This window comes from Pseudorasbora parva, chromosome 18, assembly GCF_024679245.1.
Source record: "Pseudorasbora parva isolate DD20220531a chromosome 18, ASM2467924v1, whole genome shotgun sequence".
Classification (NCBI taxonomy): Eukaryota; Metazoa; Chordata; class Actinopteri; order Cypriniformes; family Gobionidae; genus Pseudorasbora; species Pseudorasbora parva.
Window position 1 is genome coordinate 23,483,432 of NC_090189.1, and position 21,159 is coordinate 23,504,590.

General features: G+C 37.0%; 1 protein-coding gene across 1 annotated transcript; it reads left to right on the forward strand.

Annotated features, from left to right (window-relative positions):
• Positions 1–14,542: 14,542 nt before the first annotated feature.
• tmsb (thymosin, beta) lies at positions 14,543–15,839 on the forward strand. Its single transcript, XM_067423637.1, has 3 exons — positions 14,543–14,639; positions 15,075–15,183; positions 15,629–15,839. Exons 2-3 carry the CDS (start codon positions 15,084–15,086, stop codon positions 15,664–15,666), a joined length of 138 nt encoding a protein of 45 aa, XP_067279738.1. The 5' UTR covers positions 14,543–14,639; positions 15,075–15,083; the 3' UTR covers positions 15,667–15,839.
• Positions 15,840–21,159: the final 5,320 nt, after the last annotated feature.

Here is a 21,159-nt window from a genome sequence, read left to right on the forward strand (position 1 = left end):
GCACTTTCTGTTATTCACAGTAATATGATAGCACCATCTTTGTATATAAAGAACCTTCACATAGGGTATTAAGTATTGTCTATAGGAATAAACATTCCAAATAGATATATACAATTTATAAAATAAAATTAAATTTAAAAAAATTAAAAATGCCACAATGCATGGTTGCAGATTTGCACATATGTAATATATATATATAAAAGCTGTTATTAAATAAGGGTTACCTAATTTGGATCCAAATGTTTGGTTTGTGGTTATTGATGAACTTATATTTGCAAATACTTTACAATTAAAATAGTAGTTTGATCGTATGATTTGAATGGGATTATTTCACCCAAAAATTAAAATTCTGTCATTAATTAATTACTCTAATGTCGTTCAACACCCGTAAGACCTCATCTCAGAACACAAATTAAGATATCTGTGTTAAAATCTGATGGCTCAGAAAGGCCTTCATTGACATTAATGTAATATCCTCTCTCAAGACCCATAAAAGCTACTAAAGACATCGATACAAAGCCCATTTCACTACAGTGGCTCTACAATAATTTTATGAAGTGACCAGAATAGTTTTTGTGTGCACAAAAAAAACGAAATAACGACTTGTATAGTGAAGGGCGATTTCAAAACAAGTCACGTGATTTCATGAACTCCGAATCATGCATCGATGCACTGATTCATTATGCTCCGAGGCATCAGGAAGCTGAGTTTTGAAATCGGTCGGGCGTTATTTAGGGGTTTTTTTTGCACAAAAAAACTATTCTTGTCGCTTCATAAAATTATTGTAGTACCACTGTAGTGAAATGGGCTTTGTAACGACGTTTTTAGTGCCTTTTATGGGTCTTGAGAGAGGAAATGACATTGTGGCCAATGGAGGCCTTTCTGAGCCATCTGATTTCAACAAAAATTTCTTCATTTGTGTTCCAAAGAACAAAAAGTCTTACGGTTTTGGGTGATCTAACCCTTTAAGCCCTCATGTTTGCCATGTGTCTTTGTTTAGTGTTATCCCCTGTACTATTGTTGCTGTGTATATGACCACGGTTCTGTATGTCATGTCATGTGTCTATTGTATTTTTTGGTCACTGTTAGGAGTAAATAAACTGCACTTGGGTTCTCACTTCAGCTTGCCTCATCCCTTACACACTGTAACAAGGACACTTTACTTTTTCTTACATTTGTAACTGAAATACATTTTTTATATGTTTTGTGATGATGATTAAATTACAAAAATCCATCCATTTTACAAATCACGTGTTATGCACACGTAGGGTCGCTGGTAATTAACACGTAGGGTGTTATGTAGTAGTAGGGTCGCTGGTAATTAAAAATAGTTTAAGGGAAAAAAAGAGTAAGTATTAAACAATACTTTATGTGTAATGAAAAAAGACAAAAATTAAAAATTGCCCAACCACTGCACGAAAGCGCTTTCTTGTGTTTTAAGCTTCCCTTTCAGATTCAGATTTCAGGATTTTAGCTATTAGTGTGGATATAAACCAATGTTCTGACTGAAAACGTTGCTGTGGGAAGAAAGAAAGTTCAGTGACCAGTGTGCCATATTAAAACCCTGGAGAAATGTGCAGGTGAGCACTTCTCTCCCAGCAAGGCCAGTCACGAGTCGTTTCTCAGCAAGTGCCTTGCTCTTCAGGCATAGTTGGGATTGGGAAAGAGATGTCTGAGTTACTGCAGGCAAATCACCCCCGTTACTCCAGCTGACAGGAGATGAAGAGAGACAGGATGTGTCTCATAAGCAGGGGGAACATGGTGTGATATGTCAGGCACAATGCAGCATTGTAATGGAGCTTTCCACTACAGCACTTATGTAAACCTCCTTCACATCCACGGCGTGTTTACCTAACCGAGCGCGAGAGAACGCACCTTCAGACACCCTGCGATGCTGGGGCTCTGATCTCTTATTCGCTCAGACTCATGCTTGTCTCCTTTCTGCCTCTGGAGTCCATCTGCACACAGCTGACCATTCAATACTGTTACAACGTCTAGCCTTTGACACACAAGTCTTGCACAAAACAAGTCTCCATCTCCACTTCGCTTTTGTCCTTCACAGCCGCTTGCCTGTGACTCTGTCAGACCTGGGCGGCGTGTGCAATCCCTTTGTCATGACTTCCATTAGTACACAGTTGCCATGACAACTGGCTCTTATGAAAGCTCTCAACGGTTTTTTCCAAGGATGGATGTTCTATTGGCTCTTTTGAGATTTAAACGAAGCTTTTTGGCGCAGACTGACTCGCACGTCAGTGGTGGCCTAGATTAGTTTGAGCAGCATAACACTTTGTGATTCACACCTGTTGGCTGTTTCATTCGGTCAGTTTGAGATGTTTCGGCCCTGACTGAGGTACAAATCAACAGAAGGTAAAGGAATACGCTGGCTTTTTGGGACTTTAGCTTATTCACCATATCCCCCAGAGTTAGATAAGTCTATACCATTCTCATCTCATGCGTCCCATAACTCTGTCTGACGCACCATTAGCCTAGCTTAGCACAAAGACTGAAGGTAAACGGCTCCAGCTACCCTACTGCTTAATAAGTGAAAAAATGATGGCAACATTTTATTGTTTACATGTGATGTGTATTACATTGTGTATTACATTGTGATACAATTACATTGTATCACAGCAGAAAATTAAAAGTTGCGATTTCCTAGACCGATATGTCTAGGAACTATTCTCTCATTCCTGCGTAATAATCAAGGAAACTTTGCTGCCTTACCGTGGGTGGCATCAGAGTTATGGCATGCATGGAGATAAAAATGGAATGTATGGACTTATCAAACTCAGGAGGATACCGTGAATAAGCTTAAGTCCCAAAAAGTTGGCATGCTCCTTTAATGGAATATTCCTGATTCAGAACAAGTTAAAGGGATAGTTCACCCAAAAACGCTCACTCTTATGTATTTCTAAACCCGTAAGACTTTCATTCATAGCATTCAATTCCTTAATAGACAGCTATGAAACAGACTATTTGACGCTTCAATAAGCTTATAAACTTTAAATAGAAAATCATGCAACATTTACATTAGAGGTCTTCAACCCTGCTCCTGGGGACCCACTGCTTACGCTGGATGAGTGCCCACTACTGGCAGAACCTTTGCAATGAAATGAACTGGAACGTCCTAAGCCCTTGATCACTTGGAATCCACTATGGAGTTGATTTTTTATTATTATTTTGGTAACACTTTATAATAATAGTCCATTATTATTAGATAACTATGTAGGAAGTAATGCAGGACTAATAAGTAGCACTACATTAACACTTAAGCTACTACTATTAACTAATATAGAAACAAGCTGAACTAATCAGTAAGTAACATCAAATTTAGGAGATAGTTCCAATAATTACTGACTGAGATCAGTCTCATTAATAAATATTAACTAACTGACTAATTATCACAACGTTATTGTGTGTCTGAGATGTAATTAATCATATTCTTTACTCTGAATAAAGTCATAAAATGCATCACTAATTACTTATGCATAATGACTAATGTTACCTAGTCATTATGCAGGAGCTACTAATGATCTGGACCATTATTTTAAAGTGGAAAACATGGATTTTCACTTTAAAATAATGGTCCAGATCACCAGTAGTCCTTGAAGAGTGATTGGGTACTTGAATAATTAGTGATGCATTTTATTACTTTATTCAGAGTAACAAAGGATAATGCATAATGACTAGGTAACACGTAAGTAATTCGTGATGCATTTTATGACCACACTGAGAGTAAAAAAAGACAATTTCTCACATCTTAGACATGTTAATGTTGTGATTAGTAATTAATTATTCATTTTTATAATTTAATGTAGTGCTACTCATTAGTCCTGCATTACTTCCTGCATAGCTATCTATTAATAACGGACCATTATTCGTGTTAGCAATTTTTTTTCCTTTACGAAATTGTTTAATGCTGCATTATATATGTATGTATGTGGTATATGAAGCTACCTAATGAAGTAGACTCACAAGGGTCTGTCCATAAAAACTTCCCTTGTCCACTTGACCAAGTGGAACGCACTTCAAAATGGCAGCGGGGATTCCCCCGGGGGAAGTTCGCAAGTGCGTGTCTAATAGTGGAGTGGAACGCAGCACGTCCTGAAGTGGCCTTGATTAGCTTCAGCTGTCTTTCATTAGGATTGGAGCTAAACTTTACAGGACATTAGGTCCCCTGGAGCAGAGTTGAAGACCTCCGGTTTACATCTAGTAGCTATATTTTTATACTTTTTCATTGTATGTACCTCTGTAACCCAAATTTTTGCTTTTTGAGTGTCAAGTCAAAATGACCTTTTGTGGTAATCAGAATTATGCCACAATCCTGTAATACTGACTTTCTTTTGCAGAACATGAAAGATGATATTTTGAGAAATGTGGACATTTTTTCCATTCAATGGAAGTCATGGTAACCAAAAAGGTATTTTGTTCCACAGAAGAAAGGTTTGAAACACCACGAGTGAGAGAAAATCATTTTTGGAGGAACTATCCCTTTAACTTCTATTGAACCCATTCCTCAAGACAACAGTTGCACAAATAAACAGGCTTATTTTTATGTCCATGAAATGCTCACTGAGATTAAATTGTTTCAGAGTAATTGTGCCAGAATGCAATCCTTCCAGCGCTGAAACCTATTCAGGGTTTTTCGTATGGTTTAGCTGAAATAAGCATTTGAAATATTTGATGCAGAGAGCTTGCAGTTAATAGGTGATTCGTTTCACTGCTTTGTTTGTGAATGTTTATTTCTATTCAGCACTCTTATTGATGTCAGCTACACAAGGCTGGCTTGTTTCATCCCAACTTTAATCTTTTATACATTCCTATGGCTCTTTTATTACTCTGTGATGATGACCAGCACTTTAAACTCCCATAATGCACTTAAGAACTTGCATTTTGTTTCAATCTATTGCGATAGACCATGAAAATACAATCGCATTTACACACTAATGGATAAACCATCTGATTATAGCTGTGGAGCTTCTATCCTGTAGTTGATCCAATATTTAGGGTGTGCAGGTGGTTTCCATGTTAGTCATATTAACCGTTATTTCACGTGTCACTTCATTTATAGACTGCAATTGACAACCCAGAAAGATGATTCATGGACTTAAAATGTATTGAGTTGGTATTGGAGTATATATATAGCACCTTTTAAGATGCAACGCAGACGACCCTCCTAATGACGATGGTTGATGTATGGTTGAAGGAGTGGAGGCAGGGTTCTTGTGGAAAGTGGACTTTAAAAAGGGTGAACATTGCTTTGCTCTGCTGAGCACAGCTGCGGCACGTCGAGCGGCAGCAAGGGGGGAGAGGAAAGGGGGGGCGATTTTTCTGCAAATGTGAGGACAAATCTCTTAACGCAGCCCCAGGGCTTTTATGGGGTTATACAAAGGTTATGAATGAACTCTCTTTTCTCCATTCAACTCTTTAATTGTGACTAAAAGTCAGCCGGGTCGCTTTAGTCAGTAATTTGCCCGTGGACCAGCTGTCTACAAAGCAGATTATATTGTGAGGATTTGAACTTGTAGGCTACGTGAAAAGCATGTTCAGTTGTTCCAGGATGATAAACTTGGAGTGATTTGGGTCATTTTGTATGTGCAACACAAGCTTGAGATTTCCAGTGAGCAACGCTAAACAATTAAATGCAGTGCACAATAGATTACAGTCCATCACCTTAATGATTTGGCCACCTCGTCTCCATACTGGCTAGCCGTTTTCCCAAGGGCTTCACCCACACCTGTCATTTCAACCAAAGGCGTGTTGAACTAATTGGTTCTTTTTCAAAATCAGTAAATGATACCTTTAATGTGGAGACAGTGAAGAGAATCTCAATACAGATGATGCACATGCTGTGTAACAACAAACATCATACTTCCCCAACAGACAAACACAAACACATGGTAGCTCAACTAGACAGTTTTCAGATTTAGTCTTTCAATATCAGACGTTGCATCTGCACAAGTGTGTGAGCTTTGAATAATAAAGGGCAATGGTATTTACAAAGAATCAACTTTCAATGAAAAACACTTTAGTTTAGATCCTTTCCACATGTTCTAATGCATTATTTCTGGAAAATGTGCCGTGGAGCCTGTGTATAGTTGAGCACAGAGAATGTTACATTTGTGTTCCTCTAGGACCATCTGGTGGTGAGAATGGAAAAATACATTTATATGTATTGGGATATGTACATTTATATTATAAGGATTTGAGTTTGACAATGGCCAAATTGTGATGGCTAGATGACTTGGTCAGAGCATCTCCAAAACTGCAGCTCTTGTGGGGTGTTCCCGGTCTGCTGGTCAATATCTATCAAAAGTGGTCCAAGGAAGAAAGCCAAGGCTTGATGCATGTGGGGAGTAAAGCACGTTCTCGTTTGCTACATTAATACTAATTAAAAAAATGTAAATAAAAAAAACCTCCAGGATCAGCCAAGTTTCCATGTGTGTCTTGAATAGCGGATGTTTTGGAAAGTGTTGCGTCATATTTTCTATAGTGGTTTAGAGGAAAATAAAATCAAAGGAGCCATTTACGTTACCCTATTAGGCATTTTTTTCGTTTTTTATCAAATATAAAAAATATATATAATTTTGTATTGACATACAGTATATGTAAGTAGTATTTATTGCGTGGTTATAGCCTGTATGGACCAGTTTAAAGGGATAGTTCACTTTGAAATTAAATATAGATATTTTTTATCTTTCCTCATGGGCATCCGAGATGTAGGAGTATTTGTTTCCCCAGTAGTTTCAATTTTGATCATTTTAGGTCAAACCGTTCTTGTCTGTGCCTCACATAATGCAGGTCTATGGTCACCACCTCAAAGAGCATACACAGAGAAGTCCAAATGAAACAATCCCCCATCGTAAGTACACACTGATGGCCTAAGACACGAAACGAGCGGTTTGTGTGAGAGAATGAACAGTATTTATATCGTTTTTACCTCTTGTACACCCCTACGTCCGACTGATCCGAGGGCGCACGTGCGTGTTTCCTGTTCTGACATTCACACGTTCTGGCTTTAGTCTGCGCAAGCGCGGAAAGCGCCGGAAGTGGGTCTCTCGCGCGTACGTCTCTCATTGTTTACACAAAACAGAGATTATAGGTGAAACGGCTAGTAGAAATGGTACTAATTTGCGCTTATCCTGGATGTTTAAACCGACGTAAAAGAAAACAATTACGTATGCTTGCGCGAACTCATCCGGGAGTGGTGAGTTTTCACAAATTCCCAATTTATGAGCGTGCTCTCTTGGAGTTATGGTTGATTGCTCTTCGGCTGGATATCAACACACCCATAAACGTACTAAAGTTGTGTACACAGCAAAAAACATGTTGGGAGATTTATCACCACGGGTGTTAAAATTATCACTTTCCGGGTGAAAATACAGGTCCGTCTTTGCTAGTGTTAAAACAACACTGACGAAAGTGTTCGTTATACAAACACTGTGTTAGTGTTTCTTTTTAGTCACTCAAGGTGTTGAGAAATGTATTACTCATAAGTGTACATTTAACACTTTATGGTGATTAATCTCACACACCCAGTGTATTTAATGTTTATTTAATGTAAATACTTAAATACTAAAATGGCACTGTGAATGAAATTTAAAACAATTTATATATATTATTTTATTTTTTCCCCAAAAAAAATCAAGTGACTACAAATTTATTTGAATATTTATTGAAATTGTAATATATCAATTCCATTACATTTATGTATTTGGCAGACACTTTTATCCAATGCGACTTACACTGCATTCAATACCATTTTTAATAAATAAAAAAAAAACATTTTTGTCAGTTCTTGCTTTCGCCGGGAATCGCTACAGTAAAGCCATTGTTGTCACACATACAATTGAATAAAACAATTTCTTGTTATACTCCAATGCTACAATATCTTACCATGATAAATCTCTACTGCGTTTCAAACAAGATTAAACAAAGAAACATTCCTCAAGTAATGTTTTAATTGAAAATACAAAAATTCAACATTGTATATATTAAATCAACCTTAATGTTAAAAAACTGTCTGGTTTGTAATTCATTCTGATAAAAAATACTATTCCTTTATAAATTAATACATTTACATTTGGCAGATGATTTTATCCAAAGCGACTTAGATTGCATTCAATGTACGCATTTTTATATTTTGTCAGTTCTTGCTTTCCCAATTCATCGATCCCACGATCTTGCCGTTGATAGCGCTCCTCAAAATGATCCAAACACATAGTATCGTTCCTGTTAAAGAGACACATTTGGTTAAAACAAACACATTAAAAAAATCTAAGATATAAAGTTTCAAACATCTTCAATCAACAAGCAGAGATACTTACATAGCCTGTCTTCCTTTCAGGATCGTTTAGGTTTGTAGAGTAATAATGCCAAGGGCATACATAGATTGTGGCCTTAAGTGGTTTCCTTCTGCAATAATAAACAATATTCCATGAAACAAAAATCCTCCAAAGCAGAAAGCAAACTAAAAGACTCAAAATAATCAGGTCACTTTGTGTTTTACTTCAGGTTATCTTTATACCAACACATAGCAAGAAAATGTTATATTCAAAACATAAGCACTACTGTTACAGATTTACAATACTACAACTAGAAAAGGCTAGAACTAAGTTGTACAGAAAAAATCGCGCATGGAAGGGCACTAATGCATGTCTGCTCAACTAATACAAAATAAGACGAAAAATGTCAAATAGTATGAGTGTGCAATGTCGTGGAATGTATACGCCAAAACTCATTTCGGCGTGCATATGATACGCACTTTATGGCGTATATGACACGCTCTCTTGGGTAGGTTTAGGGTAGTGGGGTGGGGGGTTCGTATGTATAATTACGCCATAAATTGCGTATCATATGCACGCAAAAAACAGCGTATCATATGCACGCCAAAATGAGTTTTGGCGTATACATTCCACGACATTGCACACTCGTACTCGATCTTGAGTTTCTATATGACTGAAGCAGTTCATGAAGAAAAGCGTGTCCTACGATGTTTTCGACATTTTGGAGCGCTGTACAGAATGGTCGGCGTATGTTATCAAAGTACAACGAGAAGATTGCTAGAACACACAGAGCATTTCACTCGCAAAATGTTGCAGGCCGATCAGTATGCGCAGCGCCGACAATATGGACCGTGCTATCCGTGGGTGCTCGGCCAGGGATCGAGCCCCGGCGTCACACAAGAAAAAAAAAATAAGAGCAATTAATTCATTCGATTAACGTCTGCTTTCTCATTTGAATGACATTTCAAAACACCAGAATTAACTCGTAGTTACGGGGTGAAAGATATAAACGGTCTTATAAAGGTTGGAAGCCCTAAAGATACTTAAAGCCCCACTTGGCTACTTTTGCTCTCGGGGTCCCCCTACAGTTTGGAAAAAATAATATCCTCAACTAACTGTCGTAAGAGCTGTCCTCCTACAACAGGGGATGCCATCGCGCGTGCATTTGTTGACATGACAACCCTGATAGCCCTGAACTAGTGATGCGCGGGTCGTCCCATAACCCGCGGACCCCGTATGTCTATTTAATGGTCGCGGGTGCGCGGCGGGTTGTAAAAATATATACGGTGGTGCGGTGCGGGCCAAATAACTTCATATAAGCGTCCCACGGGTCGGTGCAGCACTAACAGTTCCCCTGAACACTGCAAGAGGAGTTCGAGTTCTTCTGGCGTCGCGTGTGAAATGTCTTCATCCCAGGTAACGTTACAGTCAGTGGCATATGCTTCAGCATGTCATATGAATATAATTTCATGGGTTTTATTTTTTTCAAACGCCAAATAATCACGATGCTCACGTTTACAAGCCAGCGTCATTATAGTAGTCTATTGGTTACCGTTTTACAGAATCTATATGATACTTCAGTTCAATGTTTGAGTGGTAGCTCACCGTAACAAGCAGGACAGCATCGGTCGGGCACGCCTCCTTCAGCTCACGCCGACGAGCAAACACTGGTCACATGTTGATCCTCGTCCTGCCTTTAATCCCATCACTTTTTCATTTCCTCTTATTGCTTTCCTCCAACAAAACCTTTTCTTTCTTATTTGTCTCTGCTGCTTCGGACATGACTATATTATCCGACGAACAAAGTTGGGCTCGCACGTCCGAATGTAAGGAAGTGTGTGTGTTGGTGGAAGTGACGTATATGCCGTAAAGCAGTCGAATTTTGTAGTTCTTTTTGTTCTCGGGTTACTACCCGAAACCCGAAGTTTAAAAGTATGATTAAAAACGATACAGACCCCATCAGGCTATGGCAGACGTGTCATTCAACCTATTGTAAGTCGATTTATCATCACAAGAGTCTTAAAAAATATATTATGAAGGTTGAAAAGTTACCTAGTGCTGCTTTAACGTTATGCCAAATGAGAAGAAATAACTATCCAAGTCCAGTGAGTTAAAAAATGACACATAATGTTAATGCTGCTACATTATTACAAAATTAATACAACGAAATTAAGTCACTTAAGTAAATCTCGTCCTCCATTAACGAATTTAGTGTGTTAGTGGGGGTTATTCAGTTATGTTAAACTGAATGGCGGATCAAAAGCGCGCTAAATTTAAACTGAGGTAAAAAAAAAAAAAACGCTAAGAGTTAAGTCATCCACATCGGCTACGTTACTCATTATACAAGCTCATTAATAAATCACAAGTTGATAAGATAATAATACTATACTATACCTTGTCCTTGTAACCGTTGTGTGTGCAGGGAAATCCATAAAGATGAAGAGACCGAAGGATGAGCTGGGAAATTTAAAATGCTCTGCACATGCGCAGATGTTGATTGTTAACACCCAAAGGAAACACTGTGCTTTATCACCCAAAGGAAACACTGTGCTTTAACACTAAACAAGTGATAAAGCATATAATATTTGTAAATTAACACCAGATTTTATCACTAGATGCCCAACACCAGGTTTTTATCCCTCAGTAATTTGCTGTGTAGGGTCTTCAGCCATCATTTTTCTCCTGATGAATTTACAAAGCAAGGAGTGGATTGGATAGTACTGACATCATCAGCTGTGCCTATGGTGTTTTCGCATCCAACGTAGGTATGTGAACAACGTCTTTGTATGTGTTATTTCTATTTGTAAAGCTGGCATTACACGAATACAGCAATAAAATGTAGTTTTGATGTAAGTTAGTAAAACCATTTTTCGGGGGGCGTTACTTGAATTTTTATAACTACTACTTTTTTATAAGGTCACCATATATTTGGTAAGAATGGTTTTACATGAGAGAGATATCTAGTCCAACCAATGTGAAACTATGTGTACTACTCATAAGGGTGCAGTCAATGATACTACTACTACTACTACTACTAATAATAATAATAATAATAATAATAATAATACACAGTGTGTATTCATGTTCGTGTAGCTCTACTTAGTGTTGACTTTGTAATGACAAGCAAAAAAAATGTAAGGAAAGCGTACAGGCTCTGAGTTCTTGATCAGTGTATTCTGGTTCAAATAAATATGGTTGGGAAAAAAATTAAATGTTGTCTATTAATATATCGAAATCTTCTTTCATTGCGATGTCCTGTACGTCTAAATATGTTTAGATCTTCACAGTGAAAGGTAACACTTCCCAAATTTCTGTGTAAACAATGAGAGACGTACGCGCGAGAGATCCACTTCCGGCGCTTTCCACGCTTGCGCAGACTAAAGCCAGAATGCGTGAATGTCAGAACAGGAAACACGCACACACGCCCTCGGATCAGTCGGACGTAGTGGTGTACAAGAGGTAAAAACAATATAAATACTGTTCATTTTCTCACACAAACCACTCGCTTCGTGTCTTAGGCCATCAGTGTGTACTTACGATGGGGGATTGTTTAATTTGGACTTCTCTGTGTATGCTCTTTGAGGTGGTGACCATAGACCTGCATTATGTGAGGCACAGACAAGAACGGTTTGACCTAAAATGATCAAAATTGAAACTACTGGGGAACAAATACTCCTACATCTCGGATGCCCATGAGTTAAGATAAAAAATATCAAAATTTAATTTCAAAGTGAACTATCCCTTTAAAGTTGGACCAGTTTAAACCCGAACTGAAGACTTTTCTGTTCAGAAAGGCTTGTACAGGGAGTGCAGAATTATTAGGCAAATGAGTATTTTGACCACATCATCCTCTTTATGCATGTTGTCTTACTCCAAGCTGTATAGGCTGGAAAGCCTACTACCAATTAAGCGTATTAGGTGATGTGCATCTCTGTAATGAGAAGGGGTGTGGTCTAATGACATCAACACCCTATATCAGGTGTGCATAATTATTAGGCAACTTCCTTTCCTTTGGCAAAATGAGTCAAAAGAAGGACTTGTCAGGCTCAGAAAAGTCAAAAATAGTGAGATATATTGCAGAGGGATGCAGCAGTCTTAAAATAGCCAAGCTTCTGAAGCGTGATCATCGAACAATCAAGCGTTTCATTCAAAATAGTCAACAGGGTCGCAAGAAGCGTGTGGAAAAACCAAGGAGCAAAATAACTGCCCGTGAACTGAGAAAAGTCAAGCGTGCAGCTGCCAAGATGCCACTTGCCACCAGTTTGGCCATATTTCAGAGCTGCAACATCACTGGAGTGCCCAAAAGCACAAGGTGTGCAATACTCAGAGACATGGCCAAGGTAAGAAAGGCAGAAAGTCGACCACCACTGAACAAGACACACAAGCTGAAACGTCAAGACTGGGCCAAGAAATATCTCAAGACTGATTTTTCTAAGGTTTTATGGACTGATGAAATGAAAGTGAGTCTTGATGGGCCAGATGGATGGGCCCGTGGCTGGATTGGGATGAGGATGGAGTCAAGCTCAACTCCCAGTCCTACTGCCAGTTTCTGGAAGACACCTTCTTCAAGCAGTGGTACAGGAAAAAGTCTGCATCCTTCAAGAAAAACATGATTTTCATGCAGGACAATGCTCCATCACGCGCGTCCAAGTACTCCACAGCGTGGCTGGCAAGAAAGGGTATAAAAGAAGAAAATCTAATGATATGGCCTCCTTGTTCACCTGATCTGAACCCCATTGAGAACCTGTGGTCCATCATCAAATGTGCGATTTACAAGGAGGGAAAACAGTACACCTCTCTGAACAGTGTCTGGGAGGCTGTGGTTGCTGCTGCGCGCAATGTTGATGGTGAACAGATCAAAACACTGACAGAATCCATGGATGGCAGGCTATATTGGTCACTGATTTGTTTTTGTTTGGTTTTTGAATGTCAGAAATGTATATTTGTGAATGTTGAGATGTTAAATTGGTTTCACTGGTAAAAATAAATAATTGAAATGGGTATAAATTAGTTTTTTGTTAAGTTGCCTAATAATTATGCACAGTAATAGTCCCCTGCACACACAGATATCCCCCTAAAATAGCTAAAACTAAAAACTAAAACTTCCAAAAATATTCAGCTTTGATATTAATGAGTTTTTTGTGTTCATTGAGAACATGGTTGTTGTTCAATAATAAAATTAATCCTCAAAAATACAACTTGCCTAATAATTCTGCACTCCCTGTATGTGTTGATTGTTTGTATTATTCTATATTTTTACTTTTTATTCATTTTTGTTGTTTTTCTCTTTTCCATTGTTGCACTTTGAGATTCTTCGGAATGAAGTGTGTCATAAATAAAATCTATTATTATTATTATTATATAAAATGTATACAAAATGCATTCAAAAATGAAAGCTCCAAATATTACCAATTTGAAATTTAAAAAAAAAAGAAGAAAAAAATTCAGACAATGATGCTGAAAGAGATCAGATTTCTCTTCAGAGAGGTCTGTCTCTTGGCCCGGAGAGCAGGAACAGCTGTGTGAAGCTTATATAGATCTCTGGTCACTTCCTGCCTATAGGGATCAGTTCAGACAGCTGCTCTGAGGCACCATGCGTCTGGTGTTGACTCTGTGTATGGGACACAGCAGCTGAGGCGGGGGACACACCACTCTGTGGTCTGAATCAGTTGCTTCATGTATGCACACACTAAACCATATGTTTGCCCCCATGCTGAGTCACGCAAGTATGATTATACCAAGCAAATCATATAAGCTACCTACAAAATCAAATATATATATATATATATATATATATATATATATATATATATATAGAGAGAGAGAGAGAGAGAGAGAGAGAGAGAGAGAGAGAGAGAGAGAGAGAGAGAGAGAGACCCCTTGACTAGCATAATACTTTTATAGAGCACTTTTATTTCTCTCTTTCTCAGATCAGTTTTTACATTAAACTGATCAAAAGTGACAGTAAAAATATATACAACCAGAAAACATTATTTATTACCACTGCTGTTTTTACATTTCTTATTCTTTCTTTTAGGTAGTTTACTCCCTGAATCTTTCACATAATTAGGTATATTTTATTCCCTAACTGAATAAAATCTGCTACACCTCTCTGGATGTGCAAGGTCAGCAGGTTTACACTTAAATCTGCCCCTCCCTTCCAAGTTCATGAATATTTCATGTTATGTGAGTGAAAAAGAAAGACAAAGGAGGGTGTAGCCAATCAAATAGCCCTGGGGACAGTCAGGCGGCATAACCCCCTCCTCATCTCCACACACACACTCGTAAGGAAAAACCTGCTGCTTCATCCACCCACACACACAAAGATACTTTCTCATTCAGCTCTGCATCACGGTAAGACTTTCTATACTCCAAACTTCTGGAGTCCTTTAGAGATATCTTTCTGTTCTTTTTACTCATTTTTCGTGAGAAATAGTCTGAAATGTTAGAGATTTGAAGTGAGAAGCAGAGGAAGGATTCTTGAGAAGCAGGGCACAGAACAAAGACAGAGGCGTGACATTCCCAGTTCCCAGAAAGAAAGGATGGCCAACAGTCATCTGTTGGCAATGGTTTTTAAGGAATGCGTTCCTAAATATGAGCAGCAGCTGGATTTTTTTTAATGAATTTTTATAGTTTTACACAATTAAAATGAAAATAAATGGTTGAGGCAATGGACAAATGATCCCTTCACTGAATTCCACTGAAGATGTTTTAGTTCTCTTGTATTCTGTTTGAACTTGGATCTATTTGTGTAATATTTCAAAAACTTGCATTTTTTTTTGTCTATAGTCCAAAAACATGGCTGACAAACCCAACATGACGGAAATCACATCTTTTGATAAAACTAAACTCAGGAAAACCGAGACCCAAGAGAAGAATCCTTTGCCAACCAAAGAAAGTAAGTATCTGATCTTGAAATAACAGCTGAGGATGTTATGTTCAATTATTAATGCATTGTTATATATATATATATATATATATATATATATATATATATATATATATATATATATATATATATATATATATATATATATATATATATATATATATATATATATATTGTTTTGTTAAAAATGTATAATGACACTAGTTAAGTTCAGGAAACCTAATGCATGTAAAATGAAGCAAATATCTCATGCAGGGTGTGTAATTATCTAGAATCATCTATTACTTCCCATCATTTGATTTGGAAAGTTATGTATAAAACCTCCCTTTGCTTTGTTTTCACAGTAACAACACTCAAGTTATTTAACTTACTTTTCTCTAGCTCCAGAAAATAAAATCACTTTATCATCTGAAGTCATTTTTTATCACCTCACGGTCTATCATTCTTTCTGTAGCTATTGAACAGGAGAGGCAAGGAGAGTCCACGCCATGAATGATGTCATAGCTGAGAGTGAAGGGAATGGCTGAAATCAATAGAGAAGAAGGGGAATCGAACTAGTAACTGATTTGTAATTGTTGTTTTTTATAGATCTGTTTGTTCGAGAATTAAATAAAATGTACGAATGTGTTTTATCAAGTGCAGCCAGAAAATCAATAAAATGTATGAAGGGCATGACGAGGTGGCGCTTCCTTCCAGCGATAGGTCTGAGACTACTAATTCAAGTCCGAACGCAGTCCAAGTCCTAACCATGGCATAGGGTCCTAACACATTCCGAACGAGGTCCGAACACCACCTAACAAATCCGAACAGATCCTAACCAGAGCTCCGAACTGATGGGCAAAGGAGCCAATCAATTCCTACAGAAAAAGAGCCAATCAGCAATCGAGTTGACATACAGGCCAAATCGATTGGCTGATTATTCTCGTGACATTATCGTTGAACTCGGAGAACATCATTATTTTTTTGTAATAAGGTTAAGAGGTCTAAAATCTAAACTGCCGTAGTAAGGCAAGTTGTATATCACTGTATATAGCCTAGTATTATAGGCTACTATAACTATTATCATCCAATGGACCTTATAAAGTGTGACCATTTCTCGTATTAACTATAGTAAACTGATAAACTGCAGTTAGAGCACTTTTGTTATTGGCTACAGCTCTGGAAAAAATGAAGAGACCACTTAACTTTGAGAAATCAATGTTAAGTGGTCTCTTAATTTTTTTCCAGAGCTGGATATATAATAATATAGTTATACTATAAATACAAAAAATACTATTATATATAGTATTTTTTTTTCCTGTGGATGTCATATATGCTTAACTGCAGCCTTACACAGTTTAAGTATAGTATGCCTATATATTTAGTATATAGGCTAAATAAAAAACTTAAATTAAAAAAAAAGGCGATGGACTGCTAACCATTGTGCTCTGCACGCGTGGGTTCAAATCCCATCCTCGTCGGAGATTTATGTTATGGTTATAATTTAACTTCAAAACATAAAGAGGGGTTAGAAATCACATGTATAATAATAAATAAATAGGGCCTAACTGATTATTCCAAACGTACCCTATTGTCTGAAGACGTTTTAATCACGTTTTATTAGGCTAGCGTTAAAACGTTCTTGGTAACTACGCATCTCTAAACCAAATTAATATGAGCATTTATTGTTTGATTTTATCACCAGTAAAATTCACTCCTTTCCGGACTCCTGACACCGTGCCTCATTTTACCACTAGATGGCACTGTAGAACAGGATTAACACTGCCACACACACACACACACACACACTGCAGTAATGCAGTCAGTAGTCAGTGTTTGGCGGCTATACTATACCCATAACTATCAGTGTAGATTGTTACTTTTAAAAAGTAATTAATTACTAACTACTAATATTTAGTAGTTTTAGTATTTGCTTATAAATATTTAGTATTAGGCCTATGTGTGTTTAGATTACTGTTGTAATTGCAAAAATGCCTTTTAACATTATGTTAAATTTTTATGCTAAATCCACTTTATTCAATCATTTTTTTTGTTAAATCCACTTTTGTTTTATATTGCTCTATAGTCTATCTATACATTATTAATGCAATTATATCAGAATTAACTGTAATTAAATTACAGAAAAATTAAGAGTAGCCTAATCCCGTAGGACACTTTTTCAAGGGATGAAGTAATTTTCATTTATTTCATTAGTAATGCATTGACTATATGCTCATAACTGTAAATTATTACTGAATGATTACATATTTGTAATTAATATCAAATACTAAATTAATAGTATTTCATTTCAGCTTTGTTTTAAGTGTAGTAGGCCTGTACTAGGCTATATATCTTATAGCCTAGTGCTTGTGCTATATGATATATGTATATTATCTTCCTGTAGCATGTAGTATTGTTATCTATCCATTCTTCAAATCGCTTATCCTCAGTATAAACTCAATATTTGATTTTTTTTAACTGAAAGAAACTTGCACTGACATATCTTAAAATATTTTTAATACTAAAAATCTTGTCTCAAGACAAGATTACATTGGTGATGTTTTTTTCTGTAGGCATTTTTATAAAAGCTAAATGTCCAAATTGAACTAAGGCCTAATCTTGGTTTAATCTAAGCCTTGACTGTTTCAATAGGCAAGGCTTCACATGCTAAAGAAAGTCACATCAGGAGATGCATTTTGTTGTGCTTAAAATAAAATAAACTTGAACATTCCGAATGGTATAGGCATGAAGTAGCAATCAAACTCAGTCTTGACAACCCATCTGATGCAAATTATTGTCAAATAACTTGGGAGAAAAAAAATGAGAGAAAATAAACCGGCACCAGCTGGTGTAAACATTACGTGATTCCGGTTAGATCAAGCCACAACTTCCAGGGTTGAGTCTCAAGGTTGAGGACGAGAAGAATGATAAGGAAAGTGTTAAACAAAACAACCGGTGGTTTTGTGTACCAAAGACACTATCAGGTCTTTCGCTATGACTGCCTCTCTGAGTCTGACATCATGTGAGTTTACATCACACTGCTTTAGCCAAACTTGCACTGCAGCCATGTCCGTGTCTGATTTCAAAAGCAAGATTATCAATTACAAAATTATCTAATTCTAAACTTTAAAATGTACATAATAAACAGTCAAACCAAATTATTTATCAGACACCAGATATAATTTTAGTAGGCGCAATTCCCAACAAGTCTCTCATAATTACCGCCAGATAATGAGTTTGGTTAATTTAGATAGATGTCACATGCCTCCTAAAAACATTGTTTTGTTTTATTAATAATGATGATGATACTACTACTACTAATAATAGTAGTAATAATAATAATAATAAAGATGTGTAGGCCCTACTCACATTTATTTGAGGTGCAGAGAAAATATTGTTATGGTTTACCGGATGGCAACATCCAAATTATATTTTTAGTCATAAAATTTAAACATTTCTTGAAAATTGTCTAATATATATATATATATATATATATATATATATATATATATATATATATATATATATATATATATATATATATATATATATATATAATAAAATAGTATATTCTGTGACAATACAAATACAAATAGTAAATTTCTGTGAATTTTTTAAATATTTTTTGGTTTCTTTATCATGGACACACTATATTGCAAAAAGTATTGGGACACCCATCCAAATCATTGAATTCAGGTGTTCCAATACCTTTCATGGCCACAGCTGTATAAAATCAAGCATCTAGGCATGCAGACTGCTTTTACAAACATTTGTGAAAGAATGGGTCACTCTCAGGAGCTCAGTGAATTCAAGTACCGTAATAGGCAGAGGTGGATAGTATTGAAGTATTTTTACTTTCCAAGTAATTTTGTTTTTCAAGTATATGTACTTTATCAGTGTTCTTCTTGGGAAAACTTTTACTTCACAACATTCCAAAAGATAATATTGTGCTTTTTACTGCAATACATTTCATATTGAATATTATTCAATACTTAATTACTTTTAAAATTAACATTTAAAAGTAAAAGTAATTAAAAGTTTTACTAAAGTTTACAAGTAAGAAAGTACTACATTTTACTACAAGTAGTACAGGAAACAACAACTTTTATTTGTTGATAAAATAAGTATGAAAATAAATTCAGATGTATGACATATATTATGCTTTGGAATGCAGTGAAGTAAAAGTTTTCCAAAGAAAAACACTGATAAAGTATACTTAAAAATTGAATTGAGTAGAAAGTAGAAATACTCCACTATTGTCCGCCTCTGGTGATAGGTTGCCACCTGTGCAATAAGTCCATTTGTGAAATGTCCTCATTACTAAATATTCCACAGTGAACTGTTAGTGGTAGTATAACAAAGTAATTGGGAACAACAGAAACTCAGCCACAAAGTGGTAGGCCACGTTAAAAATCACAGAGCGGGGTCAGCACATGCCAAGAAGTCAATAGCTATAGACCTCCAAATTTCATGTGGTCTTCAGATTATTTCAAGAACAGTGTGTTGAGAGCTTCATGGAATGTGTTTCCATGTCCAAGCAGCTGCATCCAAGCCTAACATCACCAAGTGTAATGCAAAGCGTCGGTGTAAAGCACGCCGCTACTGGACTCTTGAGCAGTGGAGACGTGTTCTCTGGAGTGACGAATCACACTTCTCTGTCTGACAATCCGATGGACGAGTCTGGGTTTGGCGGTTGCAATGAGAACAATACTTGGCTGACTGCATTGTGCCAAGTGTAAAGTTTGGTGGAGCCGGGATTGTGGTGTGGGGTTGTTTTTCCGGAACTCGTAATTCTTCAGCATACCAAGACGTTTTGGACAAGTTCATGATCCCAACTTTGTGGAAACAGTTTGGGGGTGGCCCTCTCCTGTTCCAACAAGACTCCACACCAGTGCACAAACAAGGCCCATAAAGACATGGATAAGCGAGTTTGGTCTGGAGGAGAGTCCTGACCTAAACCCAATAGAACACCTTTGGGATGAATTAGAGTGGAGACTGTGAGCCAGTGCCTGACCTCACAAATGTGCCTTTTAAACATTCTCTTAAACACACTCCTAAACCTTGAGGAAAGCCTTCCCAGAAGAGTTGAAACTGTTATAGCTGCAAAGGGTGGGACAACTCCATAATAAACCCTACGGATTAAGAATGGGATGCCATTTAAATTTGTGTGCATGTAAAGGCTGGCATCCAAAAACTATTGGCAATAGTGTATATCCTATGTCCATTTAACAGGGAAAACAATCATCTAAGCATCATTATCAGACACATCTAGTGCATGAGAAACAGACTGCTATCAGAAGGACAGGCCAGTACCGGTCGTCATTCAGGGACAGAATGGCTGTGAAGTGTGCATTGCCTTGGCAGCATTTCATTATTTCTCAGTATCGACAAAGTGGCATTCTAGGAACAGGACAGAGTATGTGTATGGACACATTTTCTCATGCTTAGGCCAAAGTGTCTGCCTAGTACTTTCTGTATTGAAGGTGGAAAGACTAAATACATTACACCAAACTATGGATGGGTGGCATTTCAAAAGAAAACATTGGTAAGGTTTGGAGCATGTGTATCTCCCATGATATGCTCATGGAGAGGCTTTCTTCACATCCTCATTACAGCTAATATCATGCATGGGAACATGTATTATTCTGCATCATGTCATTTTAAAAATACATTGTTTTTCCAAAACTAGGTTAAATGCAAAACAGGCACCTTAACCAGGAACAAAACCACTGCAAATATTACACATGACCTGTCTACATACAGTGACGTGAAGGTTTCTAATTAACTGCTCATATTCCTCCAATGTCTTTCCCACATGAGTGTTCTGGTTATCAGGAACCAGTGTTTTGTACTTTGCACCACATAACATCAGACAGGACACACTCTGTTGTGATATATCTGATGAGAACATTGAGATCTAGGTAGGAGGGTAAAGAAGGGATATTTACAACATTCATTCTATTCTATCAACAACACGGCATAAATGTGTGTGGCTGTCAACATTAC